General features: G+C 43.6%; 1 protein-coding gene across 2 annotated transcripts; it reads right to left on the bottom strand.

Annotated features, from left to right (window-relative positions):
* Positions 1-1453: 1453 nt before the first annotated feature.
* Positions 1454-24792, bottom strand: L3MBTL2 (L3MBTL histone methyl-lysine binding protein 2). Of its 2 annotated transcripts, none has more exons than XM_081877601.1 (17): positions 24605-24792; positions 22335-22593; positions 19824-19957; positions 18411-18534; positions 17813-17892; positions 16603-16720; positions 14870-15004; positions 12602-12690; positions 9083-9314; positions 8719-8795; positions 7360-7464; positions 6667-6814; positions 6014-6096; positions 5012-5246; positions 4294-4359; positions 2907-3074; positions 1454-2614 (listed from the first exon to the last, which is right to left on the bottom strand). In XM_081877601.1, exons 1-17 carry the CDS (start codon positions 24641-24643, stop codon positions 2334-2336), a joined length of 2373 nt encoding a protein of 790 aa, XP_081733727.1. In that variant the 5' UTR covers positions 24644-24792; the 3' UTR covers positions 1454-2333. The 2 variants fall into 2 exon arrangements, with proteins under 2 accessions (XP_081733727.1, XP_081733726.1); XM_081877600.1 differs by having other exon boundaries at positions 4294-4392; positions 24605-24789.
* Between the last annotated feature and the right edge of the window lie 194 nt (positions 24793-24986).

The following is a 24986-nucleotide window of genomic DNA, read 5'->3' as shown; positions in this document are numbered from 1 at the left end:
ATGAGGAGGCCAACAGGGATGGTCCACATTTCTGGACTATTTCAAGTCCCCACCCAACAGTCTTCTTTCATTTCAGGCCAAGGTGGGAGAAACATGCTGACTTTGGGGCCCATCAAAATGCCCAGAGTCAGAAGAGTGACAAGGATGCTTGATAAAGATGGTTTACATTAGGGCAATGCAGAAGTTAGATCAGAATCCACAGACAGATCTCTGGCTGATTTGCAGAAGACTGACATGGAATTCTGACTCCCAATTGTTTAACAATGGCATCAACAAAATGATTTTTTTCTACCTAAATTAAGCTTCTGTAAAGAGCTCAGCCTAGTTCTGGTCACATTCCTAGTCTCAAAATGTGCTCAAAGGGACCTTATTCTTTAATTCTCCCTATCTGTCATTTGCACCTGGCTATGGTTGTTAGAGACATCACCTTGCCAACAAAGGTCCGTATAGTTAAAGCCATGGTTTTCCCAGTAGTGATGTATGGAAGTGAGAGCTGGATCATCAAGAAGGCTGATCGCCGAAGAATTGATGCTTTTGAATTATGGTGCTGGAGGAGACTCTTGAGAGTCCCATGGACTGCAAGAAGATCAAACACATCCATTCTTAAGGAAATCAGCCCTAAGTGCTCACTGGAAGGACAGATCGTGAAGCTGAGGCTCCAATACTTTGGCCACCTCATGAGAAGAGAAGACTCCCTGGAAAAGACCCTGATGTTGGGAAAGATGGAGGGCACAAGGAGAAGGGGACGACAGAGGATGAGATGGTTGGACAGTGTTCTCGAAGCTACAAACATGAGTCTGACCAAACTGCGGGAGGCAGTGGAAGACAGGAGTGCCTGGCGTGCTCTGGTCCATGGGGTCACGAAGAGTCGGACATGACTAAACGACTAAACAACAACAGCATGGTTGTTAGGTCTTTTGAGCTCTAGCTAACAGAGAGAAAAAGGCTCAGCAGAACCAACAAGCCGTAAGTCTACCCACCCTGCTTTAGAAACGCAACATGCCATAATAGCACATTCCAATCCCTTTAGATTCCAGCTGTCACACTTTAGGTAGTTTGGGAATAAATGCAAATAGCAGAGGGGAAGGAGGGAAGAAACACAATTTGGGGGCAATGGCAGCAGAGAAAGAGGAGTTGAGTCAGAAAACGAAAACTAAATGTCATTCCATGCATTATGTTCCTAGCACATGTCTATAGTGCATATGTTTAAAAAGATTTGTGTGTTCTGGTTTGGAAACACTTTCTCTAATATATAGTATTATAAAAGTGAAAAAGGATTATACTTTTGGTGTTGTGGTTATGACCTGTCTGAGAAGACAAAAGGCAAAACAATCCCCCTTGCAGACAGATGTATTTTAGAACCAGCAAACAATGCACAAGTTGCTTCTGTATGCCCTTGGTGCCCATATTTTCTTGACCAGAGAAGACCAGAAAAGACTCCACAAACACAGGGTATTCTGACTGAGTTTATTCAACAAAAGGGCAAAATAAACACATGCAGTTTTATTTACAGAAAGGGTTGCAATACATTTTTCTCCTCTCATTATTGTCAAAGAATTGATTCATTCTGTTCATAGTACAAAGGGGGGGGCAAGTGTATACTCCTACTCCTCACAGAGGAAAATGTGATGCTCCAAAGTGTACTGGGCTCACATGTAATTTGATTTCATGTGTCCTGTGCCTTCTTAGACTCTGTGGCCAAAATGGCAGGAAGAAACAATGTAGCACAGAGGGAGACAGAGATAATTTGGGAGAGCAGTTCCCAATACAGTGGTACCTCAGGTTAAGAACTTAATTCATTCTGGAGGTCTGTTCTTAAGCTAAAACTGTTCTTAACCTGAAGCACCACATTAGCTAATGGGGCCTCCCGCTACACCACTCAATTTCTGTTCTCATCCTGAAGCAAAGTTCTTAACCCGAGGTACTATTTCTGGGTTAGCGGAGTCTGTAACCTGAAGTGTCTGTAACCTGAGGTACCACTGTACCATGTAATGGATGTGGTTCTCTACTGGATTGGCACTTATCTAGATTTTGGCTCAATTGATGCAAGTTTAGAATGACTGGAAGCACCTCCCTACAGAGATCTGAAATGGAGTTCATCCTTGGCTCCTGCCATGCCAGTCAGAAAGGCACAGTGGGCTTGCCTTTTTACATAATTAAGTGGAATTTGTTTTGAGAGCTTTTCCTTTTTTATTTTGAGGTGATCCATCAACTATGAAAAAATGACAGCTTTATAAACTGTGGTCCATGCCCCCGCAAATGAGGCCAGCATTTTCCTGATTTCTTCAAGGACTGTGGCAAAAGAACATCAAGTCACTTTGTCGCATGAAGCTTTAGTCTACATCTTCATCCTTCAAGCAACTGATCAATACTGGGCTTGCTGGAGCTTCTGGTTCCATGACTTCATCCTTTAAGCAGCTGAGCAGCACAGAGCTTGCTGGAGCTTCTGGTTCAATATCCTTATCCTTTAAGCAGCCGTCTGGCATAGGACTCAGTGGGGATTCCGTGTCCATATCTTCATCCTTTAAGCAGCTGATTGGTACTGGTAGCGGTGGGGCTTCAAGTTCCATTGCTGAATCGTCAAGAATTTCTTCTTTCACCCCCACAGCAACAACTGCAAGAAACAGAGAGAGGGGCTACATTTACATCGCAAGACACAAGCCTCAGAGCACGCACATACACATGTAAGAAATAAGCAATAGCAAAAGCTTGTGGTAAATTGCATCCATATGTTCCAAGGCTGGGAGACCTGTGACTGGAGTTTCCTACAACAGCAAGCAGATTCTGCACTGGAAATGGTGAGCAGGAAAATAGCTAATTTACACAACCACCACCTTCCCATCTCCAATCCCACTGAAGGGGGGACAACAAAAAAGTAGGAATAAGTGACACCCCTTTTAACTTACTTTCATCGGAAGCTGGTTTTAGTGAGGTCTTGCTTGCAGTTTGTGTGCCCTCCTTTGCTTTAGGGGCAGCCCTTTTCTTGGCAGCCTGTGCTTTCTTCTTTACTTCGGGGGCAGCCATCTTCTTTGCTGCTTGCTTGATGGAACGGGCTTTAGCAGTCATCTTCTTCCCTTGGTATACAGAAGAAAGGCAGCTATAAGAAAACTCACCGTTGTGACTGTTTTGCTTTTTATATTAACATCTTGTTGTGAAGGGTTGTTGTTTTTTTGTATGGCAGCAGCATTCAGTCAAGTGAGCTCTCAGTGCAGCTGAAATTACTCAAGACACTGGTTGACTACTTCAAAGAGAGCTAGAATTAAGACTCATAGGAATCTCGCAAGATAGGTTAGGCCACTCAGTGAACTTAGCAGGATGCTGAACAATCAAACAATTTTCTAAACACACCGTTACAACACTGACACAAGTGCTACTGATCGCCATTTTTGTTTAGTTTAAACTACAAGGTGAGCTTTATGGCTGAGTGAGGATTTGAACCCCGGTCTCCTAGATCCTTGTTCAGCACTCTAACCATTACACCACACTGGCTCTCATATGTTTAGTATATTTAGTTGGCGTTGGCCATCAGGCCTATGGTTCAATTAGTCCACTACAGTCATCTGATATTCAGCCAGAGCTTATTTCCCGCCATGTTAACAGAGACCCTTTTAGTAAGAGATGTTCAGGGTTTCAAACACAATTGCTGTAGCCACAATTCTTGAAGAGCCATACCTCATGTTCTGCACAAACAAGGTCCCAGATGCAGGCACCTGGCACCTCCTCATAGAAGGATCTTTGGTATTACAGAGAAGGGCCCTATTTGGCGTTACCTCACAGCAAGCCATCCTCATCAGCATCATAAGAAAGGCATGCTCCTTTAAGGCTCAGGTTGGGTGACAGAGGGACAATGGGATGATAAAAGGGATGGTGGGAATTGTAGTGCAACAAAATTGGAAGAATCACAGGTTCATCATCCCTGTCATAGAGCCAAGTCATATATGTGGTCCATCCAATCGAGAATCCCAATCCCAATAGTGACAGCTTAGAGTGATTTGCAAGAATGCATGGGACAAGGCACAAGCGAACGATGAGGCAGTCCATTTCACGCCCTGTCAGACAGTCCCATCATCCACATTTCAAGCTATTCTATTTTGCAATGCCATCCTCACAGAAGATAGTCCAGGCAAATGTTCCACCCCCATCTTCTGTACCTTAATGTTCCTTGCATGTGCACTGGTAGTTCTGGGCAGCATACTATCTGCAGCAGGCTTATGCCTTAGTATCAAACCTTGCAATATTTGCTTTGTTATTAAGATGAATCATAGAGACAAGGTTGTTCCAATTGCCACTCACTTTTCCTTCCATATGGCTTTCGCTTCTTCTTCGGCACCTCCTTAGCTGGCACTGGTGACATAGGCTCTGCCACCGAGGAAACAGATCTACAATCAGAAGCTACACAGGACACAGGAGATGTTAAGCAGCAGCTAAGTATAAAGACACAGCTGCACAAGGTTTCCAAGCAGGAGGGTTCATTATTAGTTCCCAGTTTAACAGGCTCAGAACACTTTATATAAAAAGGTAGAGGAGACAGAGGAGGACAGTTTTCTGTCTAGTCGCCCCCAAGCTTGCTACCTTTGTACATTTTCTTCTGAGGCCTCACAATGAATTCATCTTGTAAAGAATGTCAGTGGCTCAGAGTAAGGTAATTCAAAGGTAGAGGAACAAAGCCAAAAGGCTGCTCTAGTCCTCACTGAGTGAACTGCATGTATATGGAGCTGGTATTGAGAGCAGAATCAGTTTAACGGCTATTTCTGCTTGAAAACATCCTCCCTCCCTCAAAATAGGGAGCTCCTGTTGTTTTGATTTCAGCTTCAGTTCCTCATCAGCTACTGAACCTGCCCACTCTGGTTCCCAGCCTTTAACATGTCCAGGTTTGCTATGCTATAAAGACATAGGGCGGGTCAGATGGAAGGTACCTCTTTCTCGTAAGAGAAGGAATAGGTCAGATTGCCACCAACACACCTTGAGTGAAACTGGTGGTGCTGGATGAAAAGAAGATACATTCTCTTACCTGGTGCTACTGGGGGCTGTAGCTGGTAGCCTATCAGCTCACACCAGCCCACAGGATAGATATCTGGGGACTCACAGTCTACCCACTGGTCATATTCGCTGTCCCAACCATCAAAGTGTATCCTGAGGAGCCGATGTACCACTCGCTTCACAGTGGCCACACAGATAAGCCTGGGCTCCATCAAGTCTACTGCTTCTAGCTTGGCACCCATCTTGAAGCCATGGTTAGGGCAATCCTGGGAAAAGGAGCAGCACGATATACCCAACCTCAAATAATAATATACATCCATGAGGGCTTCCTTCCTTCCTTCCATTTATTTATTGAAGGCACTCAACGTTCTTGTTCTCAGAAATCCAAATTCTGCATGCTGCTCTCTGATTTTAAATTTTTAAGTGTATGCGCGCGCGCACACACACACACACACACACACACAGAGCGAGCTGTAAATTTTTATTATTAAATAAATATTTTAATAAATAAATAGCTAATTCTACTGGGGAAACTTAGCGGTTTAAGTTGAGGGGCAGTATGAGTGTCCAGAAATGATATTTGTAATGAGGCAAGGAAGGAATTTAAACCGGGGGCGGGGGGACGGACAGTCCTACACATTTAAGTTAGCAGTACCAATGCCAAGGTTATAAATGAGAGATTTGACTCTGCTGCAGAGTGCAGTCTTCTTGATCTCTTTTTAGCAAAGCACACTGTCAAGGGTGATCATTGAAATTCTACGTACGAAATGAACCTTACTTCCCTATCTAGACTAAAATATCCCAGACACTTGGACCCTTCCACTTAGGGAAGCCATTCACAACCCTTGATAAATCCGATTGCCATTTTCTGTAGCTTCAGGGAAACACTTTACACAATATTTCATAAGTATGCTTGCATCTGCACTGCATATAATGGCATTTCTCATAAGGCCATTTGATTCTCAACAACAGAGCGACTAGTTTGGGGTGATGCTGGTGCCTTTGTGAACTTGCCCTTCCACATGGTACTCACCACGTTGAACAGATGTGCTGGTGCAGCCTTTGACTTGGTCTTTTCTAGATAGCTTGTCCAATTGAAGGTCTTGGCATCATGCCCTGAAGTATGAAGTTGGGGGGGGGGCATGTTACTGGAATGAAACCCCCCCCTCATAAACACCACAACCAGAAGGAGCAGGAGAAGCATGCAAGTTATTGCCTATCCCCTTGCACATATTTGCCCAAGAAGCAGCCAACGCCAGCTACAGTGGGGCAAAGCAAAAACAACGTTTCAGACAGAACACAATGCAATAGCTATTCAGAAAACCAAGTAGTTCTTGTTTCCAGAGGAGTGCAGAGGCAGGAAAGGGCGAACACCAGCTTTTGTATAGCCCTCTGATGCCCCCAAAAGAGAAGCATGGAAACGGCAAGATTCAGAGGCAGGCATTCTATTCAGAGCAAATGCAGGAGAATAGCAAGACAGAAACTGAATTCCAGCCAAACTCCCAATTTTCTTGGGCAGGAACAACAACAGAGATCGCCATCTCGATGGCAAAGAAGAAACAGAGTATGTCGGTTTCACACTTATAGTCTAACATAAGCAAGGCTTTCTTAGCATTCTATTTTGCAGGGAAGGAGCTCAATCTGCCACGGAAGCAAGCAAAGAGGAGGAGAGCTTGGGGTCCTCACCTTTCGGAGGCGTCAGTTCAATGTTGTTCTGCTTACAGAAATTGACAGGGAAAATGGAGTGCAAGGAAGCATGGTAGCAGAACCAATCAGAACCATCCTCAGAGGCTGCACCATCAATGCCGATCATGAGATAGCCATCTAAAAGGACCTGAAAGACAGGCCAGGGGTGAGAAAGCGAACCTGAAGGTTGTTCTAAAGTATTTCATATTAGCAGCTTCTAAACTCAACAGAGAGAAGAGCTGGAGCACTCTATGGTGTTAAGTGCCTAAATATAACATACTTGCCTCTTAATTTTCTCACTCATTTATTTCTAAAATATTCATAACTTGCTTTTCTTTCAAAAATCAAGATCTTCACTCACATGTGTGTGATTTGAACATCCCATCAACACTGTACAAGCATTACTAGATTTTTAAAAAAGCAGACTCATAGCACATAGCCGCTATTTTGTGACTGTTGCCTCCAATGTTTTCTCAAAATTTGAAATCTGCCCACTGGCCCAAATCAGTTGGCTTTAAGGTATATAAATTAGAGGCTTAATTTTTTATTTCATAAAAATTTATACATTGTTTCCTTGTAAAAAAAACAACAACCCCAAAGCAGTTCCTTTTTTCCTTCAAAGTCTAACTCCCAATTCCTTGAAAGCGCTGTGCTTGGCTGAAGCAGCCGCTCCCTCTTTTCAGACTGGCATACCTTACGGACAGTAGCCACACAAATGTTGCCCATATTCAAAGGGTCAATGGCTTCCAGTTTCATGCCTTCCTCAAACCAGCGACCTTCTGGGTAGACAGCGCGCACCTGGAAGAGATTACGGATGAGAAAGAAGTTGGTGATAAAGAAATAAAACACATGCAGGGACATGTGTGGGTAACCAGAAAGACTGACCTTGGTGATTGTGGCGTAGGAGTTCAAATTGCTTTCCAGCTTTGCTGGCTGGCCTTGGGGAAGCAGCACTCTTGTTCTCAGTTAATTATCTGATACACGAGAACAGCAGTGACCTACGTCACAGCATGGTTGCAAGGCCAAGTAGGATAAGCACGATAAAGGGAAAGACAACATCTCCCATTGCTTAAGCTTCCTCCAAGGTCTAGTCCTTCAATAGTGGAATGACTCTTTCCAACCACAGAAAGACTTCCCCATATTTTTGCTGCAAGCCATCCTTGTTTTGCTTTCAACTCACGCAGGTCCTGTATCCTATCCCCAATAGCTCAACATTGTAATTTGTTTATTCATATACTGTCTTTTAAAGAGCATCTCAAAGCACAACAGAAAAAAGACAGCAATCCATTAAGCAAAGTAAAACAGTGTTAAATCTTTGAAAAATAAAATGCAGCAGCAATTGAGGGCAAATTAACAATAATACCTCTACTACTACTACTACTACTACTACTACTACTACTACTACTACTTTATTCATTTGCTGCCCATCTGACTGGGTTGCCCCAGCCACTCAGGGTGACTTCCAACAAATTATAAAACCACAGTAAAACACCAAACATTAAAAACTTCCCTATACAAGGCTGCCTTCAGATGTCTTCTAAGAGTCAGATAGTTGTTTATTTCCTTGACCTCTGACAAGAGGGCATTCCACAGGGTGGGTGCCACTACCAAGAAGCCCTCTGCCAGGTTCCTTGTAACTTCACTTCTTGCAGTGAGGGAACTACCAGAAGGCCCTCAGAGCTGGACCCTCAATGTCTGGGATGAACAATGGGGGTGGAGACGCTCCTGCAAGTATACAGAACTAAACTATAAAGAACTAAACATCAGCAAAAGCCTGGGAAGAGGCACTTCAGAAGGTGCTGAAACACCAACAGTACTGGTGCCTGTCTCAGTTCCAGGGCAAAGTGATTCTATGGAGAGCCACCACAGAGAAGCTCCCCCCCCCCCGACTGGTTCATACAACACTGAGCTCCTTGGGCGCTACAACAGCTAGTCCCTTGCAAGGCAGGAGAGAGATTTCAAGAGCTCCATAAACTATCAATCGCCCAAATGGTGCAAATCCCATCTCACTTGGAGACCAAAGAAAAGAAAGAGACCATAAACCTTTCCCACCTTCTTGAAGAGATATGGAACAGCATCACAGTAGATCTTCCGGAAGGTAGGGTGGTGTGCCATGTCATTAGATTTTTCTTCCAGCAAACACATAAAATGATATTGAAAGTAAGAAAGAGTGAAACAAGACATCTCAAATTTGCTAGTTAGCGGTCATCTTTTGGCAAGGAAAATTCTTCTTCTTCTTCCATTTAAAAATAGTTTATTTGCCACAGCATACATTTCAAACACTCTCATCATCTTAAAAACCGTCAAATAACCAATCTCATTAAAAGGAAGGAATACATTATATCTGCAAAAATTTGAAAGGTTAAAATATATACTTCAAGAAGAAGAGTAGTTTTTCTCCTATGTAAATCCTCACCCGTTCTCTTTATGCTATGGCCAACCCTTCTAGACCAGCCAACAGGGTGGATTAAGGGGCTCCACATGTGGCACCAGAAATCATCAACGCTGTCCCCGTCTTCATAGAGAAGCCTCAAGCGCCCACCAATCACGGTGTCCACGACAGCCACACGTATCCGAGAAACACGGGTCTTGTCCACCACTTCCAGTCTCATGCCTTGGCGGAAGGGATACTTCATGTTCTCAGTCATCTGAGTAAACAAGAAGAGAGATGCTCTGCTGCCTTCCATGTCTGCGACTCTCCACCACAGAGATTGCGCAACTCTCTGCACTTTTACGCTTCCTCCTCTAGAGTGCAGCCTTGCAGTTCTTCTTAAACATGGGATGCCGCATGAATTCAAAAAACCCCCAATTGCTGATGCTTCCATGTCAACAAAAAAGCATTCGGCCATCCATTCAGATTGGATTTTTTTTCAAAAACTTTCAGTAGCCCAGGTCATACACCCATAGTTAATGGTTTAGCATGAATGCAGACATGGCTCCCACTTCACTCCTTCTTTAGCTCGAGTGGGAGTCATGAACCATTGGCCTTGGTTTAGTAATACATTTGAATAAATTTTGGCTTCTGGAATCATTTGATTGAATCCCCAGTTTCAATGCAGTATTAAGCCAGGGGCCAGGGTTTGTTGGCCCTGATCATGAAGCAGTAAAGCAAGTCATCTCTGCATTCATACTAAACCATTAACTATTATTTACCATGAAATGTGAATGCTGCCATTGCCACTTTTGTGTCGCCCAGAGAATTTAGATAAATAAAACCACAATCTAACCTGATTTATTACATTTGTATCCTGCCCTTTCTTCAAGAAGCTCAGGGCAGCATACATGGTTCTTCCTCCCTTTATCCTCACAACAACCCAGTGAGGCAGGCTAGGCTGGGAGAGAGAGAGAGTGAGGCTTGCCCAAGGTACCCTAATACCACACGGACTGTTTTGTTGTGGGGAGAGTCTCAGTCAAAATTCCAGAACCTTCCTTGGATTCATATTCTGTGTTAAGGGCTTATGCCCCACACCTCTGGCAGAAGCAGATTTAGCCAATGAAGTGCTGTAAACCAGGAGGTGGAGCTACAAACCAGGAAGACATCTGAAGGCAGCCCTGTTTAGGGAAGCTTTTAATGTTTGATGCATTACAGTGGTGCCTCGCAAGACGAAATTAATCCGTTCTGTGAGGCTCTTCGTATAGCGTTTTTTTTGTCTTGCGAAGCAAGCCCATTGACACCTTAGCGGATTAGCGCTATTAGCGGTTTAGCAGCTTTTAGCGGATCAGCTGATAAGCGGCTTATCAGCGGATCAGCTGATAAGCGGCTTAGCGGCTTAGGAAAAGGGGGGGGAGGGGGAAAAACCCGCAGGAACTCGCAAGACATTTCGTCTTGCGAAGCAAGCCCATAGGGAAATTCGTTTTGCGAAGCGACTCCAAAACGGAAAACTCTTTTGTCTAGCAGGTTTTCCGTCTTGCGAGGCATTCGTCTTGCGGGGCACCACTGTACTGTATTTTAATATTTTGTTGAAAGCCGCCCAGAGTGGCTGGGGGAAGCCCAACCAGATGGGTGGGGTAGTAATAATAATAATAATAATAATAATAATAATAATAATAATAATAATAATATTGCAACTCTGGCATGAACTCTGGCAAACCAGACTCTCGTGTCCCCTACACAAATCTGCCATATGTGGATACAGTCATACCTTGGGTTGAAGTTGCTTTAGGTTGAGCGCTTTCGGGTTGTGCTCCTCGGCAACCCGGAAGTAACGGAACGCGTTACTTCCCGGTTTCACCACTCGCGCATGCGCAGACTGTCAAAATGACGTCATGCGCATGCACGGAAGCGGCGAATTGCGACCCATGCACGCGCAGACGCGGGTTGCGTTTACTTCAGGATGCGAACAGGGCTCTGGAACAGATCCCGTTTGTATCCAGAGGTACCACTGTATAACTGACCTACTTTACAATGCTACTGGCTTCTTGAAAATTAATAAAATTATTTAATAATAAAAAATACAATGTGACTGGGGGTGGGGTACCCAACTAACTCATACCCAGAGTGAACCTACTGAAACAAATGGACCTAAGTCCATTGTTTTCAGTGGGTCTCCTCTGAACATGGCTAACATTCGGTATTATCTGTTGTAAAGCTTACTGAGATAATATATGAGAAGCACTCTGAACTTTAAAAAAGCTCGAGGGAAAAAATATATGAAAAGCATTGTTATTAAACAATGACCTTCTGCCTGATCCTACCCATATTTATTAAAAGCAGATCCAACAGATTGCAGTAGAAACACAGGTGCAAATAATTGCAACCTTGATATCACCTAGAAGTAGTAACTCACTGGGTCTCCCCCCAAAAGGAAGTCTCCTTGCCCCTAACAGCCTAATATACCATCTCTAGCCAAGGCAGCCGTGTAAAAGGGGGGAGGGAGAAGAAGGCATAATGAAGTATAACACTAAATACCCTATCACAATGAACATTCTGAAGAGACTAATCAACACTGCTTAGTGATTCCAACCCTGTATCACTGGTTTGTGCCTGTTTGCCTGTTTAAATGTGGAAGCTAAAATTGCAAAAGCTCTTCCTCAATCCGCCATCTCACTATTCAGAGGCACAGATTATGAAGAAAAATCCCTTCCGGCCAAAGATCCCTTTCTAAAGTGTGCCAGCAGGGGGCGCCCCTCTCGCTCCAGCAGCAAATACAGCTAAACTGAGTTTTTAGGTGAGCTAGTGAAGGCAACAGACCAAACAGCAGGGTTTTAATTGCTCTTTATTTAGTCTTTTAAACTGAAGGACATCATGCCACGAATGTGGGAGATTACAGCTAACACATTCTGTTCATGTCTATCAAACAATGCACTGGGCAGAACCCAAACACTCTGAAGAAAATTCTACCAACTTTATGCTATGCTGCTTATCCCAGACACGGCTCAGTCCTGAAACACATTGTGTGTTTCAATGCACTGCATTCACAGCCACACTATGCATTTAAAGCACTGTCATATCACTGTAACAGTTAACTTCTCCCAGGGGTTCATGGGAACTGTAGTTTGTTAAGGGTTCTGGGAGTTGTAGCTCTGTGAGGGGTAGTATCCTAACAACTCTCAGCACCCTCTCAGTTCCCAAAATTCTTTGGGGGAAGCTGTGAGTGTTGAAATGCTATAAGAGTGCTATAAATGTATGGTGTGGAACTTGTAGAAGTGTCTTTCCCTTATCACCAATATCACCAGGCCTTCCGGACAGAGGCTTGCAGGCCATATTAAATCTGAACAGGTTACTGCAGCCTCCGACTTTGTGTTCTCTGGATGTTTCGACTACAATTCACATTTGCCCCAGCCAGCATGAGCAATGGTCAAGGATGATGGGTGGTGTATTTCTACACATGGTGAGGGTACCAGGTTGGGCTACTGGAAGAATGGATAAGCAGAAAGGCATTGATTCTTTCCTCTGTGTGCAGAGGGGTGGGGGGAGAAAGATTTTTTCCCTCACCTTTATATGAAAATCCACAGGGATAGTCCTGGCTCCCACAAGCTTTTTCATAAGGTACCCCTTCCAGTCGGTGTACTTTGAATGGATGGCTGTACAAAGAGGTATAAGATTGCCCAGGTAAATAATACTTTTGATCTGAGAATTTTGTTTTTATCCATTATGAATGTCTTGGTTGTATCTTTATTGGTGTCCAATACAGTACTGTTGTTTTATTATGAAAGTGTGATTTTTAACTGCTATAAATTGCCCTCAGTATTACCGTATTTTTTGCTCTATAGGACGCACTTTTTCCCCTCCAAAAATTAAGGGAAATGTGTGTGCATCCTATAGAGCGAATGCAGGCTGCGAGGCTAAGCCCAAAGCCAGAAGAGGGAGACGGAGCGCTGCGGAGCGCTCCGTCTCACTGTTCTAGCTTGGGGATGGCTGCACGCAAAGCCTCTGCAGGGCAGCGGGGTGCCTTCATCCCGCTGCCCCGCAGAGGCTAGCAAGGCTGTTCCCAAGCTAGCTTGGGGATGGCTGCGCAATGCTATCCCTGAAGCCTTTGGAGCACAGCGGGACCTCGCGCTGCGCTCCAAAGGCTTCAGGGATCTTTGAGGTTGGCGGTGGGGGAAAGCAGCGCTTCCCCCCACCGCCAGCCCCAAAGAGCAGGTCGAAAGAAACCTGAAGCCTCCGGAGCCCAGCAGGAACTCCCAACCGTGCTCCGGAGGCTTCGAGTTGCCTTCACTGAAGCCTGGAGAGCGAGAGGGGTCAGTGCACACCGACCCCTCTCGCTCTCCAGGCTTCCAAGGTAGCCGCCTGAAGCCTGGAGAGCGCAGCGGGAACTCCCGCTGCGCTCCGGAGGCTTTGGGTGAATGCACCTTGTTTTAGAGGGGGAGAACAAGAAAAAAAATGTTCCCCTGTTCTCCCCCTCCTATGGTCCAGTGCGTCCTATGGAGCGAAAAATACGGTAAATATGTGGTTGAAGGCTGGCATAATGATCTTCATATAATTAAAAAATAAACTTAGCACGCCTTTCATTCCTGCAGAAGAATGAAACGCAGGGTTTTCCTAATTTTTCTTCTTCTCTGGTTAAACTTAAAGCCTCCTTTCAGTTTACACTCACCCCAAAAATTACCTGCAGCAACTTGCTTTGCTCCTTCAAAACATTGTAGTCTCTCAACATACTACCACCCTGAACAGGTTCTAGATTTTTGATGGAAACCAGATCACCTTGAAGTGCAGTAAATTTCTTTACATTTTGACAAGGGAAAGTTCTGCGCTACAAGCAGTTAAATTAACCAACCTGCAATAACTACTTATTATTATTTATTTCATTTACCAGTTGCTTTTACAATAAAATGTCTCAAAAGTTTGTAGGGTCCAGCCTGGTTCATATGGGGAGAGCTGGTCCTTGAGGCATTGCGGTCCTAAGCCATAAAGGGCTTTAAAGGTCATAGAATCATAGAATTGTAAAGTTGGAAGGGATCCTCAAGGTCATCTAGTCCAACCCCCCGCAATGCAGGAATTTCAACAAAAGCAGCCACGACAAATGGCCACCCAACTTTTCAAAAATGAGGGGTGCTAAAAAGTTGTAACATGACTTAGTAATTCAAAAGACATTTTGGTTAAATTAATATAATTTAGCTTTGCATGGTACATAGAATGTGTATAAAATTGCCTAGAGGTAATTTAAAATGATTGCCAAGTACTTGTGGTTATATTATACGTTAATATTTTTTATTGTCATCATCATTATTATTAGGCATTACCTCACACTTTCAGAAGGTAAAATTAAAATTCTTTGGTTTTCTTAAAAGCAGTTTATGCGTTTTTCATCAGACGTAGACTTACCAAGCTTGATGTGGTCCAATCATGAAAATAATAGCAGATTTGAATTCCTCACACTCAAAAACGTATTTTTAAGACTGCTTTCTGAAGAATTTTTGCAAAAATTAAGTTTTACCCCCTAAAATGACACATCCTAGTGGGACAGTCATCTAGAACAAGGGGTTGTACTATTTGGCCTAGAAAGCCCCGCTCCCTGATATCAATACACCCATTTCTCATTCATCTCTGCTTTCTCAGTCCCCTAAACAAAAATTGTCATATTGTAAGAACTCTCCAATTTACAAGCATGCATGCAATTTGATAACTTTTTGCTAATGTTCCCAATGTATTCCAACGTGCAGCATTTAGGATTAATGGGCATGATCCAACTTGAGAAAAGGCAATGATGCAAATTGTGAGTTAATAAACCCCCAAAGCTGGGCAAGACTCAAAGACACTTACACTGGGGAGGCACCAGGATTTTGCTGTTAACAGCACACCAGCCAATAGGGTGAACGTCCACAGTACCCAAGTTGACCCAAAAGTCACTGCTAGAGTCATTCTCAAAGCCTTCATAACGTAACAGTGCCTTGTATCCTGCAAGGATTGATTTTTGGAGACAGAAAAGGAAAACAAGAAAACATTTTACTACGTCTCGAACACTGTCACCCTCCTTTTCTGATAACTACAGTGGTACCCCGCAAGACGAACGCCTCGCAAGATGGAAAACCCGCTAGACGAAAGGGTTTTCCGTTTTGGAGGCGCTTTGCAAAACGAATTTCCCTATGGGCTTGCTTCGCAAGACGAAAATGTCTTGCGAGTTCCTGCGGGTTTTTTCCCCTCCCCCCCCCTTTCCTAAGCCGTTAAGCCGCTTATCAGCTGATCCGCTGATAAGCCGCTTAACAGCTGATCGCTAAAAGCCGCTAAACCGCTAATAGCGCTAATCCACTAAGCTGTCAATGGGCTTGCTTCGCAAGACGAAAAACCCGCTATACGAAGAGCCTCACGGAACGGATTAATTTCGTCTTGCGAGGCACCACTGTATAGCACTAAGTTCCTTCAAGACAAACTCTGTTCTCAGTGTATGGCCCACTGAATGCCTCCAACCACAGGGCTTCTACCACTTGTTTTAGGAAGCTGCTCCACAGCCTGAATAACTTTGCCAGCTGGAAAGATAGCCTAGTGTCCTAATTCAGCTCCCCAAATCTTTTACAGTTATGCCCTGTTACCAAGAATGCTTTCAAGGCCCATCTGGAACATCTGGGTTGGGACATACCACAGCATGGCACGTCTGGAAGCCTATTCCACCAGTGCTCTAGCAGAATGCTTCCCAAACTGTGGATTACGACCTGCAAGTGAGTCACAGGCTTTATTATTTTTACTGGGATGTCTTAAGCCAGGCATAGGCAAACTCGGCCCTCCAGATGTTTTTGGGACTACAACTCCCATCATCCCTAGCTAACAGGACCAGTGGTCAGGGATGATGTGAATTGTAGTCTCAAAACATCTGGAGGGCCAAGTTTGCCTATACCTGTCTTAAGCAGTGGTAATAAAATAGGCAAACATGTAGTTAGAATGCATGAAACTTATGGCTGCCAAAGACCTGAGGCCCAAAATTCATTTGACAATATATCAATGGGTCACCTACCATGCCAGGTAAATTTGGGATTGTGAGTCGCCATACCCAAAAGTTGGGAAACCACTGCTCTAGCACTTGCACTGCCAAATGAACTTCCCTAGCAAACTGAGATCTACTAATAAGACCTTGGTACAGATTCCAACTGCTGTGGAGGTGATCTTATTCTCTACAATAAGCAGGGCTTTCTCTGTTGCAGCCCCAATTCTTTGGAATGCCCTTCCACAAGAGGTGCATGCAGCCTCCTCTCTGCTGTGCTTTTTTAAAAGACAAGCTCTCTGTTCTGTTACTTTTCTTGGGCTGCTTTTATCAATAATGCTTTTAATGCAAGTTTTCAAATTAAATTATGTTTTGCGCAATAGATCTGAAACCTGCTTGAATAGCTGCATATCAATGTTAAAAAGTAAGTACTGTACATAATGTTTTATAATGGTGTTGCTTTTATACCCTTTTAAATATGTTGCCTGCCTCAAGTCTCCAGATGGAAGCAGATGTACATTCAAATAACAATAAGGAAAGTAAATTACTCTTTTCTGTTATCCCCACCCAAGAGACCCACCTGCAATCTTAACAACAGAGGCAATCCAATACACACGACTGGGGAGCACGGCATCACTGTTTAACACTTCTACCTTCATCCCTTTTATCACATCTTCCCATTGATCATAAAGAGGCACCTGATGATGGAGTGGAGAACAGATTGAAGCAGAAAAACAGGGAGGCATAGAAAGAATAGCAAAATGTCAGATTAATTTATATTTGCCTGTGTGTGTGTGTGTGTGTGTGTGTGTGTGTGTATGGATGTGATATTGTGCAAGCGTGTGATGAGCAGGTGAGGGAATTGCTTTTAACAAAGAACTTTGTGCCCTTAACTCTGTTAGCTTCCGTTTCTCTAGCACCTTTCTAGGTAAAAATGTGATTGTGGGAGAAAAGGGGGGATTACCTCCAACACTAGACGGAGAGTCTGAAGTTGGCCATTCTCCAGTTCATCTTCACAGCCATGAATAGAACATTGTTAATCATACAGTGTAGGTTTCTCATTATTGTAGAACAGCTTATACTTATTTTATGGTCATAGCAGTTTGCACTAGTTTTAATGTTAGCTAACAATTTGTTTAAATGTTCCCCTTTCTGGCAACACTAAATTTAATTGTTCACATATTTTTAAGCTGATTGCCAAATCTAATTGGGATCCATTTGCAAGATAAAGGTAAAGGGACACCGACCATTAGGTCCAGTCGTGGCTGACTCTGGGGTTGCGGCGCTCATCTCGCTTTATTGGCCAAGGGGGCCGACGTACAGCTTCCGGGTCATGTGGCCAGCATGACTAAGCCGCTTCTGGCAAACCAGAGCAGCACACGGAAACGCCGTTTACCTTCCCGCCGGAGTGGTACCTATTTATCTACTTGCACTTTGACGTGCTTTCGAACTGCCAGGTTGGCAGGAGCTGGGACTGAACAATGGGAGCTCACCCCGTCGTGGGGATTCGAACCACCGACCTTCTGAACGGCAAGCCCTCGGCTCTGTGGTTTAACCCACAGCGCCACCCACGTCCCATTTGCAGGATACTAAGCTTTTTATCATTTGGAAATCATAGCACACAGTTTACAATATGGATATTCAAAGTCATATTGATTTGATATTCTTGTTTAAAACAAAATTTAAGCTACTCCGAGCACTTTCCTGGGGACCCTTCTTATCTTATCAGGGGCCTAGGTTCTGTTGCAAGACAACACATATGGGCTTGATGGAAAGTAGGGAGTGCTCACATGTTTGAAACTGCCAACAGGCGCAGCCTTGCATCCATGGTCCTGCAGGTACGCTCCCCAGTCAAAGCCAACGATGAGAGCTGGGAGGGGACATAAGAGACCATCTCAACAAGAAGGTTCAAGGCTGGCAAACAGATTCACCACAATAGGACAAGGACAGATATGGGGACATCTTCTATTGGAGCATCATCCTCTTGGTGTAAGACACTGCGAGTTTCCGAAGAGCTCAGACCTCTATCCAGCAGAAAGGAGAAAATAGCTAGATCTATTATAGAGAGCGCAGAACAGTCCAGACGTTTTTAGACTTATCCAAAAGTAGAGACTAGTTTACAAGGCCAACAAGTCTGAAACGCACTGCCAAAAAACAGGAAGGGGATGCACATCTCTCTCTCTCTCTCTCTCTCTGTGCCATGAAGGCACTCCTTCACCTTGCATCCACATCTATATAGTGGTTATACATTCATTCTTCTCTTTCAGCTGGCATATTCTATTCAACCAGAAATACTTTTGTGCATGGTTCTGATGAACTTCCTATTCACCTTGAGGTTTGAAGCAAGCAACAGCCTCTTACTTCCTCTGCCCACTTGCCAGCACTTACCATCCTGGCCAGTTGGCGTTCCATCTGCCAGTTGCCCTGTCCCCTGCGTATGGAGAAAAGCCCCGATTTTTGCAGACCAGGCTGCCTTGTGCAAAACTTTGGCTTTTTTCGTAGGTGGTTTGCCCTGTGAAAGTGTGACAAAACAAAACGATAAGGAGATGTTAATTCCCAATAGCCTTCCAGTGACACAAGGGACAGACAAATCTTGCTGCCTGTGATCGGTTTGCAGGTTAAATGGATCAAACCAGAAGGGCAGCTTTAACGAGTACAAGAAAGTCTTGTGGCAGTGAAACGTCTTACAGGTAGCTTTCCTAAATGAGAAGTAACTTTGTTATCTGTATCTGAAGAGATGTGGCCTGATATTTCAAAGACTGTTGCTTCTGTCTTCAGATGTATCTGACAAAATTACTCCTGGCCTAGGAAAGCTCATGCAACTGCATGTTTTACAGTTTTCCAAAGGTGCCAGAGAATTCTTTTTGCCATTCAAACGGAAAAGGAACGCAATGCAGAACTTTCTGCTACTTTCACAAGATGATGACAAAAACAACTATTAATCTTTCCCTTGCCTTTTATACACATGCTTAGAGTGGTCTACATGATTGGAAAATATGGAACTCTGTCCCTGAAAGGCTCACTCCAAGTTATGGAGAAGGAAATGATATCAAGAACAGAAAGAACTAATTTGTTTCCTAAAACCTACCCGATTCCTTCATTTTCTTTTGAGGAATCCCTCTTCTCCTCCAACTCTCTCTCTTATCTTTGAACTATACTGTGTCCTGTCAACTAGTGGGGTCGTCCTTTTTCTCCCTTCTGGTGCCTCCTCTCATACAGGAAATGCTTGCAAAAGATCACACTCTTTTTATTCTAAATTTGAAATAAACCACCAAACCCCGTTGTCATATTCACAATTTCTTAACTGTACAATATTAGATTCCAAATAAGGCTTACTTATACACGATTGTGTGTTTTTGAGAGATTAGTCAATCTGGAATAACCACCACTCTGTGGTTTTTTCATTACAATCACTGACAATGTTTGCTTTTTAAATCACACTCCACAAAAGCAAGCATTGGAAAGGGCCTCTTCAGTAACCTGTTTGCAAATATGAAACAGCAGTTAAAGGGCAACTGTTCTGTGTTAAGTGATCTTTAATATGCTGGTGCATGTGGGTGTGCAATTCTATGGGGAAAGCATGGCTTTTCCAACCTCAACTCTCCCCTCCCCTGCCAAAAGCTGCTTCCAAATAATTAGTTATCCAGTGTGGCTGTCTGCTAGGTGCCTCCTAGCACCTAAAGTCCCTGCTTCATGGGAGAATGGCTTTTCGAATATCCCTGGCAGGCCTCCAGCACTGCTTACTGTTATTTTCATGCCTTGTTTAGCAAACAGCAGCCTCGTTAAGTGGGCCTTGCTCACCTGCAGCCTTGCCAGGATGCTGGCCTTCTTGGAATTTGAAGAGTAGCTTCTGGAGCAGGAGACGCTGCAGAAACGTTTGGTCTTGGAGAAGAAGGCATCTTTTGTGCCCACAATCCCACACATCTCACAGACAGCTGAGGGGGCACAAATACAATAGGCCTCAGCAGCAGGAAGCAATTCAGTTCCACCAGAAAAGCCCAAGGCTACCAATGGGGATGATTAAACTTAGGTTGAATGGGAGCCACCTCCTCCTCCAAGCTAGGAGGAACTGTTTATGTCTCACCCACCCCCAAAACAAGGGGTGAACCTAGGGGGAATCTGAGAGCCAGTTGACATGTAAGAAGGGAGGTAGCAACAAAGGGGGAAGTAAAGGGTCATTTGTTGCTACTGACGCAAACTTCTCTTGTCCTAGCATTTCAACTAGCGGATCAGAAGGAGAGAGCAGAGTCCATAGTGTGCTTTAGGATCCCAAAGAGAGACACCTGAAGGAGTTAGAGAGTGTCAGTTATTGCACTGGCCACTAGGAGCATCAACCAAGTTGGATAAAAAGCACAAAGCTGACAGTACTGTATTGCATTGCATAGTATTGACTATAAAGCATAGAGATAAACTACTTCCATTAGCTGGGGCATGGCGCTCAAGAGGGAACCTGTAAATCCAATAGCAATTGCATTGGTTGACCCAATCACACAAGCATCACACAAGCACACCCTATGAGGCTGCCCAAAAGCACCTCTGTATGGCAGTGCTCCAACACAGGAAATGTGTTGCAATGCAGATAGACTCTGATTGCAGAATTTTGGCTTGAAGCCACAATTTGATAACTTAAATAAATGCCACCATAAAAGCTGCAACCTAATGGATTGGAAAGAGCCTCTACTCCACCCTCTCATTTTGGACACAAAGGATGGCTAGCTTTTGGGTCCTCTGGGTATATGCGCGCGTGTGTGTGCGCGCGCACACACACACACACACACACACACACACACACACATCCCCCCCCCCTTTCTCTCTCTTTCTGCCACCATCTTCTCTCTCTCCCAGGGCACTCCACTTTCTCTCCTGGCCATTTCATTTTCATACATGCACAATCCCATAGCTCACTTCCCCTTCCTTCCTACCCACTTGGTCACTCTACTTTCTAATTCTTTTAAATATTTATTGAATTTCATAACAATTAATGATACAAATCTCATTCATCATGTTATTTACAATTATTCTCCCTCCCCTCCTCTGGACTTCCCTCAACTCCCCCTCTGCTGAGTTATTTATTTAGTTTTATTTATCGTATCCTTTCACAACTTCATTTGAATAACAGATATTTTAGAGAAATGATAAGGGATTTTATGTTTATGTAGGCCACTCTACTTTCTGTTCAGCTTCTCATTTGTCAACCTGAGCCTTGAAAAGCACACAGAGTAGAAAGAGAAAGGGAAAAAGATTGTCATTCTTTCAACTTCCTCCTTTGCTTCTATGTACTTTTCAAGGGGGGAACCGGAAAACATCTAAGCCACCTCATGATGAAGGGAGCAGAGAGCAGCAGGCACCACTGCAGCCTTGGGCACCATGTTGGTAATCCCCAACTGTATCTAGCTCCATTGTGATATCACCATTCCACAATTTTCAAGAAAGCTTTGTAGCTCATCATGAGGAATTGCTAGATATGGTCTGGTACACTCAGCTGTGTACATATAACCCACCTTGTGGGAGCTGCACTGGTCCTGTTTCATGATTTTCAGACACACTACCCCAAATGTACAAGTCTGGCCCTGCACACGTCTGCTCTCAACACAAACCTTCTTACTAAGGAAGCTTAACATCAGGAATACGATAAGAACAAATTATCAAGATTGTACGTTTTTAAAAAAATGTTTATTTCTCAAATGGATTTTGAGTACAAAATTTGAATTTTCTGGGCAGAAGCTTTGCTTGTGAAACAATATGGAATAATTGAATTGTTTAATTTCATGTTTTTTTAATAAGACATATATTTTCAGGCTGCATTGTTTTAAAGCTACCATTAAAAACAAGTGTAAAAATGTAAACACAATTTAATGTTCAAATTATAACATACAGTATTTCTACATACGAGTTTCCATAACTGCACTGAATTCATGGAAAATGTATGTCAAAATCTTTAGCCAAACTTTTTTTTTAAAAAAAATAGTTTGTTTGAAATTGTTTTCTTGGGGGCAAGGCCCCTGTAGATTTAAAAAGTGCATGATAGTGAAATTCTGAATTCTTCCATCTTTACACACCACTGTTTTTTCATGCAATACCATATGGCTAGGCATACTCCGTATATGCAATACTCCCTCACCATGTCTGTATGATATAATATATCACACACACTCTCCCTGTTAAAAAGCTGATATTATATTTCTTTTTGGCTCATCCTCTAAATGTAGAGTATTCCATCAACTATCTCTACCCCCCCACCCACTCTAGAAAGAATAAAGCTGCTTTGTATTCAATCATTTACAGCCTTCCTTTGCCACAAAACACCAGTACCTGGCTCAGAACCACTTTCATCTGGCAATCGGCTGATAGGTTTTTGGGCCTGTGGAGGCAATGTAGGCAGTTCCCCAGCTTCTCGATCTGCTGCTTCATTCTCACTAGAGTCTTCCAGGAAGGAGGTACTGCCACTCTCTCCACTGCTGCTGTAACGCCGGCAGCTATCATAACCCCCAAAGAGGTCCAAGTCATCATCCACTTGCTCCTCATTCTTCTGCTCCAAGGATGAGGACTTGCAATGGGCCGGAGACTCCAACTAGCAGCAAAACAGACCGGAGTATATTTGAAACACACCCACAGGCATGATGGTGGGAAAGAGGCATTCAGTTCACATATATCAGAGGCAGAATCATTTGAGCAGGCTATTAGCCAAGGAAGTGTCGGTACTTCCACTAATGATGAGGTCCTATACTCCCTCAATATGCTCCTCTTAAAATATTACATATTTATTTAAAGTACTGTGATGTTTCCTTTAAGTCCAAGCAGCTAACAACAACAACCTAGAACAATTTAAAACCAACACATATCAAATATCAACTGAAAATATTTTTCAGACAGTAAGTGGAAGAGTAAACTGGAAGAGCTGCAGAAAAGGACAAGCAAATTAACAGATGCTGGGCTAGACAGGCCTTAGGTCTGATCCAGCAGAGATCTTCTTTGGTTCTTAACAAAAAGAAAGTTAATTGGACAAACAAATAATATCTGTTAAAATTCCAGGAGAATGGAAGCGTTTTCAACTGGTGCTAAAAAGGCAGAGTCAAGTCCAGCCAAGTTTATTAGGGAAGGTGGGATATATATGAATAACAACATGAAGATGCATCTCTGTTCATTTATCCTGTGCTATAAAATCTTTAATCCTGAAGTCATGATAACTCTCAAAATTTTAGGATTGACTTTTTGAGGTGTGGTAGTAGTGGACAATTGCACAATTGTGTCCAGCCATGGGCACAAAACTGGGAACTCCTGAACTACAATGATGGTGCTCAAACAAATACCAGTAGCTGGATGCATGCACACGAAAGCTCATACCAATAACAAACTTAGTTGGTCTCTAAGCTGCTACTGGAAGGAATTTTTTTATTTTGTTTCAACTACGGCAGACTAACACGGCTACCTACCTGTAAACAGTAGATGGATGTTACTCTTATTCTATTGATACTTAACTGTTCACTATACGACCTGTCATTTAGTTTTAATAGCAGCCGGTTACTAATTTAATAAGCTGTTTGATAAGCAAGAAGCAGCGAATTGCACACAGAGCAAAGCCAGGAGGTAATTAGCCAATATGCTTTCAGCAGGTCTAGTGCTGTCCCACATACAACTTTCAATACTTAAAAGAAACATGTGTGCAGGCTCATTCACATAATAACATAGTTGGGAGCATCAGTCGCATGGATTCAATTGGGGGGGGGGAACCAACACTTTCAACACTCAGAAATTTCAGTTTCTTTTTATTTTTTGTCAAGGGCAGCAATACAAAGTAAATATAGCATTGATACTAGAAACAAGGCATACTGAGGAGAGCACAGAAGGAGTAAAATGCATTTTGGGGAGGTGATGAGCTTTGTCCCACATGTTGGTTTTCTAAAAAGAGAATAACAGTATATTTAAGTAACATTTGGCTCCCATCAAAAAAATATTTTCCCTAAAGGAAAACCTATAAATTTTTAATATTATTTATAATTATAACCAATAAAGAAAATATAAAACGCCTAGAAAATAACCTCTATCACCTAAAATACACTTGTGTATCAACTTTATTTATAAAATACACTATATATAATCTGATTTGTAAAAAAAATAGACAGCATTACAAAAACCACCTTTTGATTGAAGAAGTAACAAGTATTCCGTGAATTGCTTCCAATATCCATATCTATCCAGCTATCTATCTATCTAGACTAGGAGCAACTGTCCTTGAAAGTAAAAGAGAGAAAAAGACAAGCGAGTTAACTTTCAAGGAAGCTTATTTGATACCGTTTAGGACTAAAGAAAAGTGCCTTTCCTTGCACACAGGGGTCCAGCAAGTGGGAGAAAGTGAGGCACGGGTTGTGGGGCGAGCTCCTTTTAGGGGGAAGGGGGCACCGTCTATGAGGGAAATATACCGTATTCCGTTTTCACATGGAACACCCCCTCCCCGCCCCTCGCCATAAGCGGAAGGCAGGCAGGTGGGACGTTATTACGGCGCCAGAGCAAGGAACGTGGGAGCCCTCCCTCACTGCCGCCTCGCCGCTAACCGAGCAAAGCAACCACCGCGACCGACTTACCGAGCCTCCTTCCCGCTCCATGGCTCTCCTCTTGCCCATGCAGAGGCCAAGCAGCACCGCTAGAGACAAGACGCGGCCGGGCAGCGCGCGCTCCCTTCCCCCTACGGAGCGCTCGAGTCGCCAATAACCGCGTCGCCTTCAGCGTCCTCCGCGCGCACCTCCAAAGCGCATGGGATCGTTCGCGTTCCCGCCGCCGCCGCCCAATCGGCAGAGAGAGAAGACGCGGCGCCGGAAGAGCCGGAGGGGGAGGCGTGCGGCGTGTAAACAGCCTTCGCTCCACAGCGCGCAGGATTCTGGGAGTTGTAGTTCTTAAGGTGTGCAACGAAGTTTAACTCAGGCTGTAGACCCGTTGGGGAGAAAAACAAAAAACACACGCTTAGAA

This window comes from Podarcis erhardii, assembly GCF_964252035.2.
Source record: "Podarcis erhardii genome assembly, chromosome: 10".
Lineage (NCBI taxonomy): Eukaryota > Metazoa > Chordata > Lepidosauria > Squamata > Lacertidae > Podarcis > Podarcis erhardii.
The sequence above is the reverse complement of the archived record's forward strand: the minus strand, read 5'-3'. Positions and strand labels throughout refer to the sequence as shown.

Coding starts and splice junctions, on each gene's coding strand:
- L3MBTL2 (XM_081877600.1), bottom strand. CDS start 24,643: ATGGGCAAGAGGAGAGCCATGGAGCGGGAAGGAGGCTCG. Junction 9,315..12,601: donor CTGTGGATTTTCATATAAAG/GTGAGGGAAAAA, acceptor TTGTTTACTCAG/ATGACTGAGAACATGAAGTA. Junction 3,075..4,293: donor AAAGCCATATGGAAGGAAAA/GTGAGTGGCAAT, acceptor CTGTATACCAAG/GGAAGAAGATGACTGCTAAA.